Consider the following 22,236-nt stretch of genomic DNA (forward strand, 5'->3'; position numbering starts at 1 on the left):
CAATCACAATATGAAACTGATGAAGAATAATTAGGTCTGGAAAAATACTGGATTTTAAAGAAAAACAAAAGGCCTAATAAAAAGCATAAAGCCGAAGATTCACTAGAAGTGATCATGAAAGAAAATACTTTATCATCGAACGGTGAAAACCACACAGCTAAAAATGAAGTATGAACCGATAATTTAAAATATCTCTAATCATAAAGAACAAAATAAACCTAATTAAAGATGATACAGTTCATGTGTACTAAAACTATTAAATAACGACATTCATAAAGTAAGCGTTACATCAAGTGATGACTATAGATCGGTAACAAAAATGTTGTCTGCGTCGGGAGCTTCATGGTATTCCTTTAAAGACAAACAAAAGTGAACAATAATGGTTATGATTAAAAATATACATCATTCGTGTAGCATTAGTGATATTATCGCTGATTTAAAAGAACAAGGTTTAAATTTTATGAACGTCGTAAATAAGCTCAAGTAGAAAACACGAGAACCTTTAAACATGTTTTTAGCTACTTTTGATTCTAATGAAGACATCAAGAAAATATATGAAATCAAACATGTTCTTCACACCTTTGTTCTTATTGAGCCTATTAGGAATTCTAAACTTATTCCACAATGTAAAAATTACTAGCATTTGGACACACCAAGAACTTCTGCGGCAAAATATCAAAGTGCGTTAAATGCGGTGGTAAGCACAAAACCATCGAGTGCCAAAAACCTAACTCAGAAAAACCAATATGCTGTAACTGTGGCGAAAGCCATCCGGTAAACTACAAAGGTTGCATTGTTGCCAATGAGCTTCAAAGCATTCGTAACAAAGCCTTGAAGAATCAAAAAGTTTCCATAAATTTGCCCAGTAAATCAAATAATCCACCCATTGGTAATAAAAGTACTGTCAACAAGCAGAATCGTGTACAAGCGAGTAAGTTCCCTTTTTTCTGTAGTACTGTAAAGCAACTTAAACGTGGTGAACGAAAAAAGCACAAAGTTGACCGAAGAGTTGGTCTCAAATCCTTGAGGTGTTAAATAAACAAAAAAAATTCAATATCGATCTCTGAGCCGTTTAGATAGCCTCGAAAAAAAAATAAAAATAAAACAAAATCTAAGCCGAGTTATGACATAGAATGCAAATGAACTATTACGAGGGCTGCTATATATATTTCTGGCCTAATAATGAAAATAGACATATTTATCAACGAAAATGTTTTTCTTTTTTTGTTTTTTTTTTCGTTGGATTTGGCTCATCTTGGAAGACCCACACGGTCGATTGCTGCCTTGTTTCGGGCTCATACGCATAGATCCATGATTCGTCACCTGTGACGATCTTATAAACGTCTTTTGAAGCACTGCGATCGTATTTTTTCAGCATTTATTTACACCAATCCACAAGAGCTTTTTTTTGAGCGATTGGCAAATTATGCGGGATCCAATGAGAACAAACCTTTTTTACGGCCAGGGTTCATGCAATATCGAATGTATGCTGGTGGGAGAAATGCATAGGCATGCCTCTATCTGAAGGTATCTTACATGACGGTCTTGCACTATCAGTTCACAACCCAGCAGAAAATTTGCTGTACTCATAGATTTACCCACAGTTTCACATCTTTTCAAACAATCGTTGCAACGTTGTGAACTGATATGATGCGATTTGAACCGAAGCCAGCTATACCGTTTACTTGATCGTGATTGCCGAAGAACAGATTGTTCATGTTGCATCAAATCAGTTGACGCTGGTGGGTACTCGAATTGATCAACAATGTTGTCTATGATGAACTGAATTGATTTGATTGTATTTTTGGCACGAGTGTTTGTTCTAATTTAATCACACTCCTTGCAGCTCTCTGAGTCCATACATAATAAATTACTTCTTTATACACAAATAATCAAGCCGGTATTGTCATATGGTGCGCAACTGTGGGGATGTGCCAATGATAGCAGTATTAATATACAACGTTTTCAAAACAAGGATCCAGCAGAAATGTTGATATTCATTGAGACCTAAGGGTGAATACAGTCACCGAAGAAGTAAGGAGTTGGGCCGATGCCCACTACAAAAAGCTTAATGCACATGTGAACGAGGAGGCGAGAAATTTTCTATTAGACACATGCCTCTCTAGTCGATTATGTCGATAAAAACCACATAGTTTAGTTGGAAGCTAAAAAATAAAGGAAATAATTACATACCTTGTACATATGTATGAATATTATGAATTTTTATGTAATTTGTTTTTAAGTTATTCAAATCAAAAACTGAAAACAAACGAACAGAGTTTTTGAAACTAGCTGTAGTGATATCAAAAAACGGACCACTTTTCCCCACGACAATGCGACTGAAACAATTGGATTTTGAGCACTTAAAATATCGATTTAATAAGTAGTCCCTCGTAAAGTCTTGACTTGGCACCGAGTGACTTCTTTATATTCTCGTACGGACTAAATAAACTAAGAAATCAACGAAGTACAGATTAAGGGGCTATACCAGTGTCACACTTTCAAAAAAAAATTATTTATTTGCTTTTTCGATAGAATATATTTCCGTAAATATCCTGTGAAATCTGGAAAGTCGCATCTTGAATAGTTTTCGGATGGCAGCGTTCTAAAGAGAGACCGCTCGGAGGTGCAAACATAAGTATATAAGTGAATTTTAAACGCGTTTATCTCGAAACGACATTTTTCAAAATTGCTGGCAGAAATTGACTGATCGACTTCAAATTAAAACTGAATATTTTTGAGTACATTTACTATAAAATGGACTACGATCTTTTTGATTGATTGAAAATTGTCAATTTCGCATTAAAAAAACGACAATTTTTTTTCCTAAAAAAACGTTTTTTTCGCCATTTTGTTAATTTTTGATACTTTTCAAAGATCTTAGTTCATTGTATAGGAAATATCTTTAAGTTTATTAAACTTTTAAAATTTTTTTGTTTCAGCACTCATTCGGCCGGAATCATGCCAGCAGTTGGGGCACTTTTTTTTGGCACCTCCGAAGACAGCCCATAACTCCGCTATTTTTCAAAATTTTTGTAAAAAAAAATCTTAAAATATAGCTGAAAATATACATTATTACTTTCGAAAAAGTTCGAAATATTCAATCGTGTACTTACTCTTAAAAAAATTCACGAAAATTCATGCGTCACACAGGTATAGCCCCTTAAGGTATAATGGCTAAAGTGCATAAAAAATGTATAGATCTCTATTGTAACTATTTTGAAAAACAATGAAGCGATTTTCGATGATTAATATTTATTTTTGTTCTCTAATCTCGAGACAGAAATGACAAGCAAGAGTACGAGAAACAAAAGTTTCCACCATCTTCAAGTTGAAACGTGAATGAAACAGGGCTCTCAATTGTACAGAGTATTTGTAAGTTACCAAAGGTTATGACATGCTATGTAAGGTTGATGCAATAGCATCTACTGAGCGAGGATCATTGGTAACGGTTATAAGCTGAATGAGTGCAGGAGCTGCTTGTACCATTGAAAAATTAAAAATCTCAAATTATGAAAAATGCTCTTCCAGGATCAGATTCGGTATGCCATTTAAACGAATGGTCACTCGCCAGTAAAAATCAAATCAAAAATTCCAATCTTGAAATAAAACGTTCATAAGCCCATTAAATACATACAACAGTGAGGAAATACAAGGCTACAGAGAGGAAAGTTACACATTTTCACATTGGTAATTTTTTTTTCAAAATCATACCAATATTTAAGTTTGCCAAATATGGTTTAAATGCACCTTCACAAATCCTTTCGATAGATTTATAATTTCGAAACAATATGCTTCCCACCAATGAAAGCCAGGTCAAAGTCTCTTCATCCCATGTACATACAACTATGCACAGAGAAATAGCATACTTCTATTTTTTTTTTTGAAACCATGTTTTTTTTTGCCATTTTTATGTAAAATTTTTTTAGCTTATTTTAGATGTGATATTATATTATATAAAAAAGAACAAACACTAATAATATGACGCTTTATTAATTTCAGCCCAAAAATTCTCCGAATTTTGATTTTTTTTCCGATTTTATCATTTCAAAGTTTCTCAATAGGGATACGATCGGGACTTTGGCAGGCCAGTCTAATTCATTAATATTTTCGATAGATGACGAATCCTTCACTGTCCTAGCTGCATGTTTTGGTTCATTATTATGCATGAATATCCAATTTACAGGCATTGATTTAAATGAGGATGAATGCATTGTGTGTCTTGGGATGTTTAAATAGTAGTACTGATCTTTTCTACCAACAATTCCGACCAACGGTCTCAGTACATACCACGAAAGTACACAGTAACATTACCTCCACCAATTTTTACCATTTTTTTTTTGAGTATCTTGGGCTTACGGATTTTTATTTCAGACAATGAACAAACGTTTTACCATTTACTTTTGCTTCATCGCTCCATAAAAACATAATCTAAACACTTTTTTTGGAAGCGTTTTTTCGGTCGGTTTCAATGCACTGATTATTACTCGCGGATTGCACCGCGATCTTAGGTCTATTGTGCATAAAGATGAATGTCATTTAAACGTTTTTTGACAAGCCTGCTGGATGGCGCGAGACGACTAAAGTAAATGGATCAACCTTGAACTTTCTCACAATTTTTCGACCAACTTTGCAAGTGGACTTATGTACGTGGAGGAGCCTTGAGGATTCTATTTTTAATTGACTGATGTAATAGCAATAAATACCGTTTTTCTGCGATTTGAGAAGGATTATTCTATTTTCTAAAGAGTTCGTGTTTCTGGAATTTTCCAATATTTTCCTCTACCCATTTTTTGTTATTAATGCTTTAAAATGCCACACTAAAAACATTAACTTTCTTGCACAACTTTCGATTTTCCAATAAGAAATCATCTTCTTGTTTAACATCCAATAAGTGTGTTATTTCTCTAAGCAGCTGTAATATGCAACTTATCAAAAAAATTTACTTCAAATATTTGCATCAATAAATGTGCTATTTCTCTATTATATTTATTTCGAACGATTTCGGGCCGAATATCTATTCCCTAAGTAACCCTTATTTTATTTAAATACTATAAAAATAATTCGTTCTGAAGCTTAAACAATTTTATACATTTCCCGTAAGCAGTATAAGTAACTAGTGATTTGAACTTAAACATAACCAAGCATATTAGTGAGAGCTTTCCATTTCTATTGGCAACAATCGAAGTCAAGGTCATCTATTTCTTTGCTACTCGGACACCAGCAAGAAAGATCATTAATAACCAGCTAATTAACATGCGTGCATATTATTAAATATGTATACGAATACATGTATCTGGCAGTAAACAATCGCTTTAGCTTAGGTTATACATATGTATGGACATGCAATTATAATACACATACATATAAACCCATATAGATCCACTCGTTTGTATGTGCTTACATTATAAAGCTATTTTAGCATTTCAGATACGGATAAAAAACTAGTTTCATCTGCGATATCTGGATTTTTGAACTAGCCTTTGGGTAGCCGCGAACAAAGCGGTAGTCAATAGAAGACCAGTAATTTCTGTTAACTTGTTTATCGCCACAAACACCGTTTAATAGGCAGACTTATTCATACATTAGCATTATATTGGTCTATGAATAAAAATGCTCTGCATTTGCGTCAAAATCTTAAAGTTATAATTTTTTACTGAAGTTATAATCAAATAAGTATTTCAAAATGCTGAAATTCTTATTACGTAAAAGGCCTGAATATTACCTTTATAATATACTTTATACATATTTACACTCGCTAATATATACCACACAATATAGTAAACAAACCCGTAAATCTAAGATTATATAGTTTATAAAACAATTATGAAAAGTAGGAGAAAAGGAAGGCGAGAGCAAGACAACTCAGGCGAACCCTGTTATCTTATTTTTTGGTGTGCCAAAAACTAATGAAAATGCGGTACTTCAATTCCTATTTAAGTATACATAGCTTTATATTCAAAGCATGTTTTTCAAACTATCCCGGTATCCAAGATTCAGTCTCTCATCCGTGGAAATTATATGTGACCTGGTCTACGGAAAGGGGGCTTAGGTGTCAAAAAATCATTTTTTTCTAGTTTTCGCACGTTAGCTCCCTTTTCGTAGACCAGGTCACATTAATTTACTTTATCCCCTATTTATGTGGGAATATGAATAAAAAATATTTTCGGATTGTTACAAGTTACTCTTGCTGGACTATGTTAGGTACTATTTTCAATTTCGAGTATTCTACAAACCTGACGGGCTAGTGGCCATATTTAAATCGAAATGAACAAACTTATGTAAAAGACATGCATGCATATGTATGTATGTATTCATCAGATAAGATATCGAATATGCTAAATGAGAAATGCAAAGTGCCCATAAAAAAAAGAAAAATGGTCAACTTCGAATGCACCGAAGGTATAATACCTTTCACATATACAAAAGATTCCTTAAATAAACTTGATCAGTCAGTTCGCATGTCAACTATATGCTATAATGACTCCAGTGAAAGCCCAGGCCAAATTTCGTAAATATACCTCGTCAAATGAAAAAGTTTTCCATGCAAGCACTTATTTCCGATCGTTCAATTTGTATCGCCGCTATAAGCTATAATCGTCCGATATCGACCATTCCGACAAATGAGCGGCTTCTTGATGTAGATCGAAAATTAATCAATTGTTAATAAAAAACTAATACTTGATAATTATTTTCTTACTCAACGGATAATAAAATTAGCATTACACTGGGATCGCAGGTTTGAAGCAAATACGAAATATAAAAGTTATTCTGCAAGAAGCGAATTTTCCAATAACAATATTTCATAAACGGCCATACTTTGATAACTGCCTAGTATAGGAGTTTTGTTCATTATTATAATAGAACATATATATTTTTTTCTTATTATAATTATAAAAGGGAATATGAGTCCGATTTTTTCACAACTGTAGTTTTCTTGAATTTTATTATTTGAAAGTTACCGTACCTTTTACAAATCATAAAAGAATCAGAATAACGATTGAAAAAATCCGAATGTGATCGCTTTTAATACCGGACGATCGCACATCAATTTTTTCATTATAACTCTGTCCAATTTTGATTAATTTCAAATTTTCCCTAAATTTTCTTCTACAGTGCAGTTCGGTTGTATTAACTTTCGTAGTAACTGTAGCATTCCTTTTTAACTTTAGAACAAAAATAATGGACTTGTAACTTCTATTTCAACCATTTTGGCATTGTCATTGAAATTGTTTTAATCGGCTTTGGTGCTTGCTATATGGTGCAAAAGCATGGACGATGACTACATCTGATTAGGCGACGTTACGAGTTATTGAGAGAAAGGTTCTGCGGAAGAATTATGGCCCTTTGTGCATTGGGCACCGCTAATATCGCTTTCGAAACACGAAAACACTCCAGCTTTTAAAATATTCGACGCCGTACCCACCGAGAGAAGCAGAGGAAGAGGAAGAGGAAGACCTCCATTCCTTTGGAAAGACCAGGTGGAGAAGGAATATACAGATAGACTCAGCTATTTGGCTAAATGCAAATGTACATACATCCACAAATACATAAGGGTATTCAGACCAGCTTTGTTAATTCGTTACTCGGTTGTTTTTAGGTGGGCTTTGTTTTGTAAAATTAAAATTGTAAAGCATGATAGTTTTTTCGTTACTTGGTAACATCACTTTGCTGTTTTGATTGCGTTGTTGCTTCAAAAGTTAACTTAATTCATTGCAAAAAATACATTTGCTGTCTACTACAAATTAGTTTCTGAAAATAAAAGTAAGTATTTTATATAATTGAATCAGCTGTTTTGAAACAAAATTTATACCCACTACTGATGTACAGCAAAAAGCATGTTCACAGTTAAGTGTTTTAACGAAGTATTAACTAACGAACTACCAAATTAACAAGATCAGTCTGAATTCCCTATAGTATATGTATATCAAGTACTAACGTACAAAGCCCCACTGAAACTGCAATGAATCCGTGATGTTGGTCAAAACACCCTGTACAAGACACATTTCTTCGCTATTACGAACTCGATCAAAGACTTATGTATGTATGCTATATATGTATATATGCACATACTACATCAACTCCATTAAAGATAAAAAAGCATCATGCCAACAGCAACAGCAACAATAACAAATAAATACTGATACTCGTAGCGGTAGAAATCAGCATAATACCAGTAGGTGAGTATGTGGCTAAATGAGCACGATCGCTGGCCCTACGTTCACTCCACCAACTTTATGCCGCCCAGCACTGACGTCGTCTGTGGTAAAAGTATAAAAACAGAGAATAATGTTCGCGATACTTTTCCGTTTCAGCTCAGTCTGCACCCAACTGCGGAGTTGGCAAGTTAAGTTTCTTTAAGATAAAATACAAATTTGTGACTCATCGCCGGCGAAGTGTGGTACATTTGGTCTACATTAAACGCGTCAATACGATTTACGCTCGACCACGAATATTAAATAACGCGAAGGTGTGTAAAGAGCCGTTTGTAACTTGTTTTCATTCGGTTGGCTAATATTGTTATTGTTTTTTTTATTGTGTTTCTTCTGCATAATAAAGTATTCAAGTCAAGCTTGAATTAAAACACAAACCAAGATACCTTTACATGCATTATTGTTAAAGACAAGAGTAAATTTGAAATTGTTAAGTTGTGGAACCTGTTGTACGTCGTAAGGGGCAATGTAAGTAATATTGCAACATTGCAAAGCAGCAGCATTTAGACATTCCGTAATTGCTTGCTAAATTTGCAGTAGTCGAGGCAGTCGAAATTTTGCTTGAACAATATTTTTACTTAAAATTCATATGCATTTACACCTGTATATACATATGTATATGAAAATACCTCCATATTAATACCAAAAATTTATTGTCGACATTTTGAATATTCTAATATCAGCTAAAATGTAATTCAAACCGTAATTCAAACCGTACATTGCACACCCTCGTCTAGGAAAATGCCTACGTACATACATATGAATATACAATATTATATATTGTATGTACACGCTTATGTGCATACATATGTACATGAGTAGCCGAAAATTCGAAACTTACGTGATTTGAATTGCCATATAATTTACAAGTTCTCCAATATACATTCGTAATTGTTAAATAAAAACCAATTATCACAACGTGGCTCATACAGATGCATGATCATCTATACTTACTATATAAATATATCTGTAGTCAATAACTATAAGCCTTTTTTTGCATTTTTAATTGTAGCCAAACCAATGTGCCTATTATCTTTTGTTACTCATTGTTCTTTCTTGGTGCCCAATTAAAAAATGCCACTTAAGTATATTGCTTTCAATTTCCGGAAGTTTTATTTAAAAAAAAATTAAATTAACAGTATATTCTTATTTATTTACTACCTGTCGCCCAAATACAAGTATTTACCACGCTTTCATAGCTAATCACGTTGGCTAATATAAACATACATACCCATAACACTTTTTATCATCCATATCGCTCCACTTAAAATGAGTAAACGTAAACACTTTTTCTAATGTCATAAAAAAACGACGCCTATCGCTGTGTTTGTTGTATTTGTATGGTCCACGACTGCAATAGAACAGTGCTAAAGTGAGACTTGTGAACGCACTTTAGTAATAATGACGAAATTAAATTTTATTTCATTGTTAATATCCAAATATTTTATGTTTGTTAATATTCCATTATATAATAATTTGAACGACCGCACAAAAACACTGCACAAATTATGGAATGTGATAATAAACAGAAACAACTGATATAATAATACAAATAAATAATATATGTATTTATAAATAAACGTTCGGGGTTCTATTTGAAGGGGAAATTTTATAAAAAAAAATATTTACCACTCTACTATTATATACAGTAACACTATTTCCTAAATATGGTGAACTCCTAAACTCCAACCAGTATTTACCTACTTGTGTACGCAGAGAGCACAAGTGTTAAAAATAAAAAAAAAATGCGTACGTAACGACAAATTATTCAAATTTTAATTTCTAGAAGTAGAAAAAAGTTTTACTTTTACAACATATTTACAAATAGTTAAAAAATTCCCAGCAAAACTATTACCCTTCTTCGATCTCAAATTCATGTCTTCTGGATTTTGCTACATCATTGTCATCATGATGCCAAAAAACGCCTGATTTTCTATAAAATGTATATATGTATAAATGATCAGAATGACGAGCTGAGTCGATTTAGCTATGTCCGTCTGTCTCTATACACGCGAAAGGTTTTGAGATATCCGTCCGAAATTTTTCATACATCTTTTTCTCTCGGTTTTTGAGCTATCGGTTTGCATACTCCTTTTCTCTCTAAGAAGTTGCTCATTTGTCGAAACGGCCGATTCAAAGTATATTGTTTAATATTATCTTGGATATTCGCATAAGTCCCAGGAAATAGTTAATACGAAAATTAACAAATTATTTAGAGTCATTATTATATTTTACAAGAACAACGATATTTCGATGTATGTACGATATAACATACTTGTATATACGATACACGATAGCCCAAAAGTCGAGTTTAAGAAATCCTTCAACAATTGAGAGAAGGCGGGCATAAGTGCATAATATCGGATGGAGAGTATTTATAAGGTGACTTAATGGAGACAATTAAATAAAATTAAAAAAAAAAAAACTGAAAATAATTTTTTGATCACAGCATGTCTAGTATCGACCAAATATTTACTAATTTATTACTAATTACTAAATCATGGGTGTCGTTATGGTCACTTATGTATATGGTACAGAGGCCATAACTAAAATGAATATTATTTGAATCACTCTGATCTTCCATAAAATAATGTGCCCTATATCATTACTAAATAGTTTTGTACATTAATATCTGCTAAGCACTTTAAATGAAACATACCAACGCATTACAGCCTGTCTTCCTATGTACGTCAGTTGTAATTGTGCAAAATTACTGATAAGATACGGATAATATTGTAAATCCACATATAATATAATAATAATAATAATAAATATTTTGTTTGTATTATGTTTGAGTATACTTATTAAAAAGGCCAAATCGAAGAAAAAGCATATTTTTTAACAATAAAGAACACATACATTTTGATATGCAATCAAAAATCGTACACAATCTTTGCACAATTACAAGTACATATATCGACTAACAGCAAATGCTCTATTTTAAAAAAATCAATTATTAACTAAATGAGCAAGTAAATTTCATATAGAGCAAAACTCACAATATTTGATCAAAAATGTACAAACTGTTTTACTTATTTTTATTTTACGCGAACAGGAATCACTTCAATTAGTAAAAACATGTAAACATAAACAAATGTTGAAAAACGATAACGGTATGTTCTTTTGTTTCCTGTGCGGATACAAAACCAATCAAAGGGTTCTCCAAAAATATAAAGAAAGCAAAAAAAGTAAATTTGATAAAACCGAGACGCTTAGTTATTGTTCAAACTCACATCTTTGAAACATTAATGGCAAAACAATAAACTGTGTTGTAATGCCGTTGAATGACTGAATTTAAAAGATATCAAAACCTTGGTGGAATCATGCAATCCTAAAAGCATCAAAAAGAAGAAAATTTCTAAGCACAATCGAATTGTTTTATTTAAACAGGATATTTTCATTTATATACATATAATTCATAATATACTCTGTACTTATATAGTAAACAACAAAGTATTTATAATTATTTCTTTAATTTTTTTATAGAAGTGTTAAACCAGTGCAACTAGTGACCCAAAATTAGAATGTGTGGTAAGTAATAATTGTAAATAGCCAAATAAATTTAAGAATCGGTTTCCGATTTAAATATTAGACAAAGTTACAAAAAAGAAATTGAGATTCACCATACAAAATAGCCTGACAACTTCTATTAGGTAATTGTATAACTATTTGAAGAGGATATAAAAAGCATACTGAGTTTATTATTACTATATATGGGGAGCTGTCGTATATTAAGAGCTTTAAACAGTCAGTTAAGAAGTCAGTTGTACCTGCCGTTTTATTAAAGTGTTAATATACTATGCAAGTATGTTAGTGTTTCTAGGAAGTTCCACACTGACTTCGCTTCTAATCTTGAATCTAGTCAGAAGAAAATTGCGCTTAGAGTATTATCCCATTGTTAACTAAAAGTTTAAGAAATTACGAGTTTACGCAGATCTGATTTTTGTTAGCATCCCCTTCCTTCAAACATACTCTAAAGTTGAATAGCATAAAAAATAGTATATAGTACATAATATTGAAAATAGAGCTTTGTAGTAAACGAAAATACTAAGGGATAACGATAAATTTATGAAGAGTTCAATAACGCGTTTGTAAAAACTCTGAAATATAAATTAAATTAATAACCAAACAACATTTTTGCTCAAAACTGTACTAAATCAATTTTTCTTGTGTGCGGTGACAAGATTTATACAAAAATTAAAAACCTGTTTTTCGCTAACAGTATTGCACTAATGTGCGCTTTGCTTGCGTGGCTTCTTACTTGTTGACTTGCTTTACGGTACTAATTCGTACCAGTGTCACCTGTGTCATTGTGTCACAACGATTTGACATTTATCGAAATGAACTGGTTTCCTCAAAACCAAATGTTAAAGAGTAAGTTATTTATTAAATCAAAATCTCCCGAAGTGGTGAAAAATTTCAAAACATAAAATAAACTAGCGAACGTATTTTTTTATTTCAATTCAAAATGAAAAATTTTTGAGTTTTTGGATATTTAACTTTTGAAAAAAGTATCTTCATTATACAAATAACTAGTCGGCCTACTGTATACGAGTTTTTCCCAGATTTCCACTGAGATATACATATATACATATGTTGGTTGCAACACTTAATTCAGGAATTAGTCCTATAGGCTCATTTATTGTAGTAGTTTATGAGTATCTGCGTCTGCAAGATCCTTTAATTCTAGGTTTTCTAACTGAACTTGTTGGGCGCTCCTTACCAAAGCTGTATGGAATAGGGCGAGGTGGCTAACCACCTCAATAAATTTGTGATAAGCTCAAAGCTTGTCGTCGTCCATGAGGATTGTGTGATACACTTTTTGGTGTTTATGGTAACCAGTAGGAACAAATCCCTACGATCTAAGCTATATTGGAGGTATGACTTTGACGGGAATCTCAACTCGACTCCTTCCTTTTTCTACAAACTCTATGTTGAACATTTTTGTAATAAATGAATGATAAATTTTTATAAATTTGTTCCAACAGGAATATTTGCTTATCTAAATTACCTTACCCCCAAGTCTCGCCACGAAGTTTTGGACTTGCTTCTAAATGGATTAAGACGTTTGGAATATCGTGGCTACGATTCAACAGGTGTGGCTATAGATTCACCGCAAGCCAATGATATTGTAATGGTGAAGCGTTGCGGAAAAGTAAAGGTTCTAGAGGATGCCATAACTGAACGTAAGCCTACCTCACTAACCGATTTATTTAAGAACTAAAAATGCTTATAATACTATTTAAATCAATTGGATATAAATGTGTAGATTTTAGTGGTAAAGAATATGATGAACCCGTAATGACACATGTCGGTATAGCGCATACGCGTTGGGCTACCCATGGTGTACCATGTGAAACTAACTCCCATCCACAGCGATCCGACGATGAGAATAGCTTCGTTGTAGTTCATAATGGTATCGTTACCAATTATAAAGATGTAAAAACATTTTTGGAGAAGCGGGGGTACATTTTTGAATCAGACACGGATACAGAAGTCATTGCTAAACTGGTGCATCACCTGTGGAAGAAGCATCCAGGATATTCGTTTAGAGAACTTGTGGAGCAAGTGATTCAACAACTGGTATGATATGACTAACTAATACTTAACAAAAGCTGAGTACTGAATATTTGATCAAATAAAAACCTACTATCTGTCTGAAATGTATAACACATATCTGTGGACATTTGACAAAACAACTTCTCTTGAAATAAGACAATTTTCCAGGATTTTTATCATATGTATGAATTTTGAAGGCGCGTTTTTCTGTCTTATCGTTTTTCCTAAGACCGTTAGTTCAAAAATTATGGAGTCATCAAAACAACTTCTTTCGTAATTTTTCAAATTTTCGGGGTGACAAAAGAGCTTGTCTCGAATAAGTTGGAATTTCAAACGTAAAATCATAACGTACATTTATCAAAAAAGCTTGTCTCTATATATCGTCTGAGTAAAATCAGAAATTGGCGTTTGACAAAATAACTTCTTTCGATTGAAGTTCTTTTGTCAAATGCATATCTAAAAAGAAATGCATTTCAAGTCAAGATAAGATAAAAAAAGGATTTTTTTCGCACAAATCAAATTTGACAAAACAGCTTGTATGAGGTAAGTTGATTTTCAGTAAGAAAAAGCATTTGACAATAAGTCTTATTTATTTGATTTATATTTATCTAGAAAAGTAAAATATTTAATTTAAATCAATTGATTGGAAAACATGTCTTTATTGATCTGCATCCAGTTTAAATTGACTTCGTCCTTTAATAGTAAGAGGTATTTCTACTGCAAAGCTTTAAACATGTTTTTTCGCTCTCCTGTAAAATTTGCTTTTTTGAAAGAGGTTGTTTTGTCAAATGTCCACAGATATGTATGTAACTATTTTTATTTTATTGTAGGAGGGTGCCTTTGCAATTGCAATTAAGTCAAAGCACTTCCCTGGAGAATGTGTGGCTTCCAGACGTGGTTCACCACTACTTGTTGGTATTAAAACGAAGACCCGCTTATCCACTGATCATATACCTATTTTATATGGAAAAGGTAATTTAATTATATCACTTGTATGTACATATATTACAAAATTTTTAATGAATTACGAAAGCTCAATTACTCAACTCTTAAAACAAACTGACAGCAGTTTAATATGTACATATGTATGTATGTATGTCCGCTGACGTATAAACAGTTGTATCGCACTGTATATGGAGAAATGTTCCTTTCAACGTCAATAACACTTTAGTAACTCCTTGAATTTTAGTAAGGTCCATGTCTCAGTTTTCCTATAAACCACTAAGTTTTATTTTTACGATCTTAAGTTGTCACTTGCAGTATATTCTTGTATTTTCATTTTAGACAGAAATTTGTCATTTTGCCCTTTAAAATGGTAAAATAGTTTATAAAAAATAAAATACTAATCGGTAGAAATCGGTATTATTGAAAAAATATGTAATAATCATGTTTACATCATAAATATTGATTATACCTATGAATGTATATAGATTCTTATCTAAGGTAGGAAGTAAGTTATTTTTGTATTTATTAATGTTATATATATATGTTGTAATGATGTACATAGAACTTGTTTGTATAGATATGTACTTTTTTAATACTAAATATACTGTAAAATGTTAACTTTAATGTAATTTGTTTCTTAATAACCTCTCTTTTATGTACTCTATCCACCGACATTTCATAAATTTATGGAAACCATGTGCACAATTTGTATATGTTACAAAACCCTCATCTGAACCTTGAAACCGCTACCCAATCCTACTACTTGCCTATCGTTTTCAACTCTATTCGCTTCAAACAGACGAAAAGTCACCGCAAACTTGTGAAAAAGGTACCTCTTATTACTTAATACCGGAATTTCTAAACTTACTCATACAGACATGCATATGTATATGAAATTGGTTGCTTACTTCGGAATGGTTCAATAGCTTCTATAATATACTACGGTTAAAAACAATATATTAAAAAATTAATTAAATACTTGTAAGAATATCTCTTAAACAAGAAATAACCCTACTGCAGATTATATATGGGGTATTCCATACCAAATCGACCACTTTTGAACCCGGCCCCTTAAGATTTTGCTGAAACTTATCCATCCTTTTCTACCCTTTGAAAAACATTTTTGAGAATTTTTTCAAAATTTTTTGTCCAACTTCAAAAAAGTTATGAATTTTTCAAAAAAACTGGCTTTTTTATTTTCAAATAGCCATAACTTTTGTAGAAATTGACTTTTGGGGGGATTGGGGGGTATTTATAGACTTAATTTACGAATATAATCATTTAATCTAGTATACTGACTATAGGTAAGTCTATAATTGTCCAACCCTAGTTTATCCACCTTACTAATAAGTAAAAATTTGAATATTGGTGATTATATTCGTAAATTAAGTCTATAAATTGAGAATATTATATCATAAAATTGTTAAATTATATTATATATGATACAAATAAAGTTTACGGAAGATTTTTTTTTTCATTTTTGAAAATTTGACATTTTTTTTTTTGAAATAAATAAAAAAATATAAAAAAATCGACCCACTCTGGGATTAGCAGGGATAGTTGTCAAATTAATTGAAGTTTTTTTTGAGAAAAAAAAAATGGCGAACTTCCAAAAAATGACGAGTTTACTTAAAAGCCGATTATTTTATATAATTGATCGTGTTAAATTTTTTTCGCGTATTTTTTCGAAAAGTTCATTCATTTGAAAATAAAAAAGGCATTTTTTTTTTTAAATTCTTAACTTTTATGAAGTTGGACAAAAAATTTTGAAAAAATTCTCAGAAATGCTTTTCAAAGGGTAGAAAAGGATGGATAAGTTTCAGCGAAATCTAAAGGGGTCGGGTTCAAAAGTAGTCGATTTGGTATGGAATACCCCATATGTATGCTACATTACTTATCGCTGTAGCGACTAACCACGAATTAACTTTGTTGATAATTATCTGTAATAAACATTATTTTATATAACAATTAGTAAATTATTTAAACTGTAGACTTTTATAAGTAAAACATGCATTCAGTGTTACAATTTATTATTTCAACACCTACATATGTATACAACATATTATAGTATTAAAAGGGTTAATTGTCACTGTATCATTACATTTCTAGTTTTTAAATTCAGTCTCCATTTGCAATTTGTAAACTAACTTGTATACTTTTATTTTTAATTCTCGAATAATGTGCAAACCTGCAACACTCCGAAAACTCTCCGAATCCTGTCGGAAATCACTAAAGACACAGAAGCACCCAAGACGAAAGGTAAAACCATCTAAAATATTTAGAAGCAAACATATTTATGCATTTCATTTACATGCATACGCAATCATAGTATTCAATTTCTTAGTAACGTCCATTGGTTAAGGCCGAAACAACATTACAAAATCATTCGAATTTATGCACCTCCAAATTCTCCAACTTTATATCATAAAATTAGTAAACATCAACGATGATTCAAAAAGTGTAATATAGTTTAGGGCATTAATCTAAAAAGTCTGCTGAAACTGAGGAAACTCGTACGAATTCAAAAATCAATTAAAAAAGTTAGACGTAGGGAGAGAATATATATAGTACATATGTATATGAGTAATTTTTTTTCAAATCTTAGCAATGTCAGCTAACTTGATATTAATGGAATAGTTCGCGATTTACTACATTTACCTTAAAGCGAAATTGTGAAATGCAATAGAATTTAATTCGTTCAAGTAAAGTGGGCACTCTTAAGCCGCTTACATCGGAATGGAACCATGTTGGATCTCCATTGGTGTCTAACGTTCTAGCACCAATGGTTGTCGAGGGCGCTTAGCAGGCGCCGGTCGGCGACCCGCTTTGACCTATAGTAGAACACAGAATTGGACAACTTAACCATCGATAAGTTCATCTTGTCGTAGGGGTTCTTACTGGACACTGTCCAAATGTCATTAATGCGATGAGGCTAAAAATTTTGTCGGACGCAAATTGTCATCATATTTCTACTCCATTGTCTAACCTTAGCAATACGTAGGTTGACACATCTCATCAGTCTTACCTTCGTCGAACCAGACGGCATAGCTAACGTTAGCCGCCTCAATAAATTTGTGACAGGCTCAAAGCGCTTATGATCTATTACATAGGAGTTTAAGGTAATATCGACCTCTTAACATTTCCTGTATGAAAGGGTACAATTATATCATCATAGGATTTGCGTGAAGAAATGAAAACAGTTCATTATGTATAAAAATTAGAATTCACATGTTTCTTTGTGATCAATCACAACCTCATCCCAGACTGTAGCAGGTTTTGCAGACAGTATGAGCATATGCATATTAATGCATAGAATTCTTGGTTATGTCAGAGTATGGTTTTAAGATATTTATAATTCTCTAATAATTGGTAAGCAAAAATTGGCATTTGCATTAAGTTTTTATTTAACACAATCCTACACAAAAACATATGGTCCGTCTGGTCCACTCTAAAGTATATTTTGATTTAATTTGTGTTCTTTCACTAAGCCCTGCCTAAACTTAATTTGATGAATTCATGCAAGTATTAATTGAGAGATGTTCAAAATTTTACTTGAAGTGGTCACCTTTCGTTTTCACACAAGCGCTAAAATTGCGCGCACGGTTTCTAAAGGTATTGACGACGCTGCTTGAACGAAAGATTTTTAGACACTCTTCCAATTTTTTGTACTTTTTATATTGTTTGCTGAAGCAGAACCTTATTAGAAGATCCACTTTTCTCCTTCGATGAGAGTATTGCTTAACTGATTTACCACGTTTTTCAAACCTTCCTGCTGGTACATGCTTATCCCTGTTTTAATCTTTTACTCACAGGAGTGAAGAGGTATAATGCGTTAACAGGTGACTCCCAACCAAACCATTACAGACGTTGGATTTTTTTTGCGTCTATGAAAGTTTTTGAACGGATTTTGTCGTTTTGCTTATTAAAAACTACTCGACATTGAAACATTTTTCATCTGTAAAAATGATACTTTTAAGGCCGTTGACCGCGTGCCACTGAAGAAACCGCTTTGTTTTTACAGTTACAACTGAGTTGTTTAAACCACATGAGGAAGACCATTTCCTTTTTTTCACTTGCCATTTTTTCTTATATAAAGCAATCACCGCAATAATATCTGTAGTTCTTCATTCCATTGTAAATCGGCGTAGAAAGGACTTTTTTCTGCGAATTTTTCTTCGTTGTATGTATTGTACCCTTTGTAACAGAATTTATGGCAAGATTAAGTATATTTGCTGCACCCTTTAAGCACTCAATAATTCATACATGTAAATACGTTTTAACGCCAACGCTAAATTGCAACCATTTGCTTGTGCTTCCGCTTTTCCTTTGATAACGTACAACCTAATCAAAAAGAACATCGTCCACATGGACAAACTCGTGAATTGGCAGTGTTGCCACGCACAGAGAGTACATCCGAATTTATGCCATTGGAGGAAAAGGAGGTTGAGTACTTCTTCGCATCGGATGCTTCAGCTGTCATTGAACACACGAATCGAGTAATTTATTTAGAGGTAATAGTGTTACGAACGTAACATATACATATATATGCATGAGAAATGTAAAAATTTGTATTATTTAGGATGATGATGTCGCCGCTGTTCGCGATGGAACACTGAGCATCCACCGTCTGAAGAAATGTCTAGATGATCCACATGCACGTGAAATTACAACATTAAAAATGGAAATCCAACAGATCATGAAGGGCAACTACGACTATTTTATGTTGAAAGAGATTTTCGAGCAGCCCGAATCAGTGGTCAACACCATGCGTGGGCGCGTACGTTTTGATTCCAAATCTGTAGTACTAGGAGGTATTAAAGACTTTATACCAGAAATTAAACGTTGTCGTCGGCTAATGTTGATTGGTTGCGGCACATCATATCACAGCGCCGTAGCCACTCGACAATTACTGGAAGAGCTCACGGAATTGCCTGTTATGGTTGAACTGGCGTCCGATTTCCTCGATCGCAACACGCCCATATTCCGTGATGACGTCTGTTTCTTTATTTCGCAGTCGGGTGAGACCGCCGACTCTCTGATGGCCTTGAGATACTGTAAACAACGAGGTGCTCTTATTGTCGGTATAACTAATACAGTCGGAAGTAGTATATGTCGTGAATCTCACTGTGGCGTTCACATTAATGCTGGACCTGAAATTGGTGTTGCCTCAACCAAGGCTTATACTTCACAATTCATTTCATTAGTGATGTTTGCTCTTGTTATGTCTGAAGATCGACTTTCGCTGCAGCAACGTCGTTTGGAAATCATACAGGCATTATACGAGCTCCCAGATCGTATTAGACAGGTCTTAAAACTTGATAGTCAGGTTCAAGAATTAGCCAAGGATCTCTTCCAACATAAATCCTTACTTATTATGGGCCGCGGCTATAACTTTGCTACTTGTTTGGAAGGAGCACTGGTAAGTGAAGCTATTTTCTATTTGAAATACTCTAAATGGAGTCCAAAACCAAAGTTTAAGAAATGATGTATTCAAGAAAAATCTTTATTCTACATGGTGACTATGACACTTATCTATTGCAGAAAGTAAAAGAATTGACATATATGCATAGTGAGGGTATCATGGCGGGAGAACTTAAGCATGGCCCATTGGCACTCATTGATGATCGCATGCCAGTTATGATGATTGTTTTGCGAGATCCAGTTTATATCAAATGTATCAATGCCTTACAACAAGTAACGTCACGTAAGGGCTGCCCAATAATTATCTGCGAGGAAGGCGATGAAGAAACAAAGTCTTATTCATCTCGTTCTCTGGAGATACCGCGCACAGTAGACTGTCTCCAAGGCATTCTAACGGTCATCCCAATGCAATTGCTCTCATACCATATTGCCGTGCTCCGTGGCTGTGATGTTGATTGCCCTCGTAATTTAGCGAAGTCCGTAACCGTGGAGTGATGATTTCCGTCCAATTGTTTATATACTTGTATTTAAAATATTTACATATATACATATGTATGTATGGCTGGTTTTTATACACTTGGTACTCTACTTATATACGTATAGGTACATGTGTACATATAATTATACATTAATTGATTGATATTAACAGTGATTTTATGTACATATACATATGTATGTATGTATATGGCTCCTTGAATATGTTTTAATCTGTTTTCTATAGAGCTGGGCCTTAGGATTTAAAACCATATTTACACAATTTTAATAAAACAAAATTTACAATAATATAAAGAACAACATTGTGAACATCTTGGATAATACCTGATGTCAATTCTTATGAAAGCTTGTCAAAAGTTGTTCGGTAGAAATGGAATGGTCGAATACATATTCCTGAAATATCTGTTATCTTATACATATATTAACGAATGAACATACTGAGTTTTTAGTACTTATATACAAATCTCTTAACTGTTAAATGGTGGGCAAATACTTTCAGATGGTGCCAAACTATATATTAAAAAACCAGAATTCAAAATACTTTGTTCGAAGGAACAGAATGGATTTCAGTCAAATTTGGTTTCATTACTAAATTTAACGTGTCCGAAATATTAATATTAAGATCAACCTCATAACTCAAAAAAGATATATGAAAAATAAACTCAATTGAAGGGGCTACATTTTATTTATGGGTATACGAAGAATACATTGAGCAAAGGATGAGAAATCCTAATTTCATTCTGAACTAATAAAACTCTTAAGATATGTATATGAGAGTTGGGGAAAGTCGTGGGTCGGTTTTTTTACTATGATATCTTTTTATTTGACATAAATCGGTTATTGGTATGATTCCAAACTCAACTTTGAAATTCTGAATACAATTTTCTTATACATATGTATAAGGTATATGCGAGCAATGGAAACTTTTGAACCGATTTTATACGGTTTTTATATTAAAATATATGATTACCACAAATATAGACTTTCTGAATTTCATTCAGAAACCACATGGATTGATCAATATATGTATGTTATTGTAAAAAGTCAAGCGGATGCTTCAAATACATATATATTATGTATGTATGTATATGGGGACTAGGGGAAGTATTGCCCTGATTTCATCCATATTAAGCAAGAGGATAAACGGTTTTGAAAAAGAGATTCTTTCTGAATTTCATATACATATTGACCGATGGATGCGCTAGAAAGTTAACCAGAAGTTTGGAAATATTTGCTAGATATACGGTGACTGAGAGAAGTATTGACCCAATTCCATCCATCTTAGCACAAGGGCATAAATGGATAATATATGTATATAAGGATAATGTGTTTGTGACGGCAAAACATAATTCTCATTATACTAGACCCATAGACTGACTCACAGATTGGTAACAAAAACAGCTATTTGTACTGGGGTTCTTATATTTGGTGTCTGGATTCCTAAAAACTTTTTACAAAGTTGTATCCTAATAACTGAAATGATATTTGATTTGTATACCGTAAAGGAAAGTAATCTGGGCAGAGCCACGCTTACTGTTCAACTTGCTTCCATAAAGGCCTTAAAAACCATACTGGATAGTTGGTTGATGAAACAACTATTACC

At 32.8% G+C, this 22,236-nt stretch overlaps 1 protein-coding gene and 1 long non-coding RNA gene across 10 annotated transcripts; both read left to right on the forward strand.

Moving 5' to 3' along the window:
• The first annotated feature begins 8,292 nt into the window (after positions 1–8,292).
• On the forward strand, positions 8,293–21,337 carry LOC105232977 (glutamine--fructose-6-phosphate aminotransferase [isomerizing] 1). 9 transcript variants are annotated; one of them, XM_049447308.1, is made up of 11 exons: positions 8,293–8,470; positions 8,560–8,681; positions 11,700–11,744; positions 13,202–13,399; positions 13,483–13,796; positions 14,603–14,744; positions 15,517–15,546; positions 16,953–16,976; positions 19,071–19,228; positions 19,297–20,136; positions 20,259–21,337. In XM_049447308.1, exons 3-11 carry the CDS (start codon positions 11,738–11,740, stop codon positions 20,631–20,633), a joined length of 2,088 nt encoding a protein of 695 aa, XP_049303265.1. In that variant the 5' UTR covers positions 8,293–8,470; positions 8,560–8,681; positions 11,700–11,737; the 3' UTR covers positions 20,634–21,337. The 9 variants fall into 9 exon arrangements, with proteins under 9 accessions (XP_049303265.1, XP_049303267.1, XP_049303271.1 ...); XM_049447310.1 differs by having other exon boundaries at positions 11,703–11,744; XM_049447314.1 differs by having other exon boundaries at positions 8,293–8,681; positions 19,107–19,228.
• On the forward strand, positions 13,803–14,580 carry LOC125776224 (uncharacterized). The gene is made up of 2 exons (XR_007421503.1): positions 13,803–14,447; positions 14,498–14,580. It is a non-coding gene; the product is annotated as an uncharacterized LOC125776224 (long non-coding RNA).
• Positions 21,338–22,236: the final 899 nt, after the last annotated feature.

The sequence above is a fragment of the Bactrocera dorsalis genome, chromosome 2 (genome assembly GCF_023373825.1).
Source record: "Bactrocera dorsalis isolate Fly_Bdor chromosome 2, ASM2337382v1, whole genome shotgun sequence".
NCBI lineage: Eukaryota > Metazoa > Arthropoda > Insecta > Diptera > Tephritidae > Bactrocera > Bactrocera dorsalis.

Coding starts and splice junctions, on each gene's coding strand:
- LOC105232977 (XM_049447308.1), top strand. Junction 13,400..13,482: donor AGAGGATGCCATAACTGAAC/GTAAGCCTACCT, acceptor ATAAATGTGTAG/ATTTTAGTGGTAAAGAATAT. Junction 13,797..14,602: donor AGCAAGTGATTCAACAACTG/GTATGATATGAC, acceptor ATTTTATTGTAG/GAGGGTGCCTTTGCAATTGC.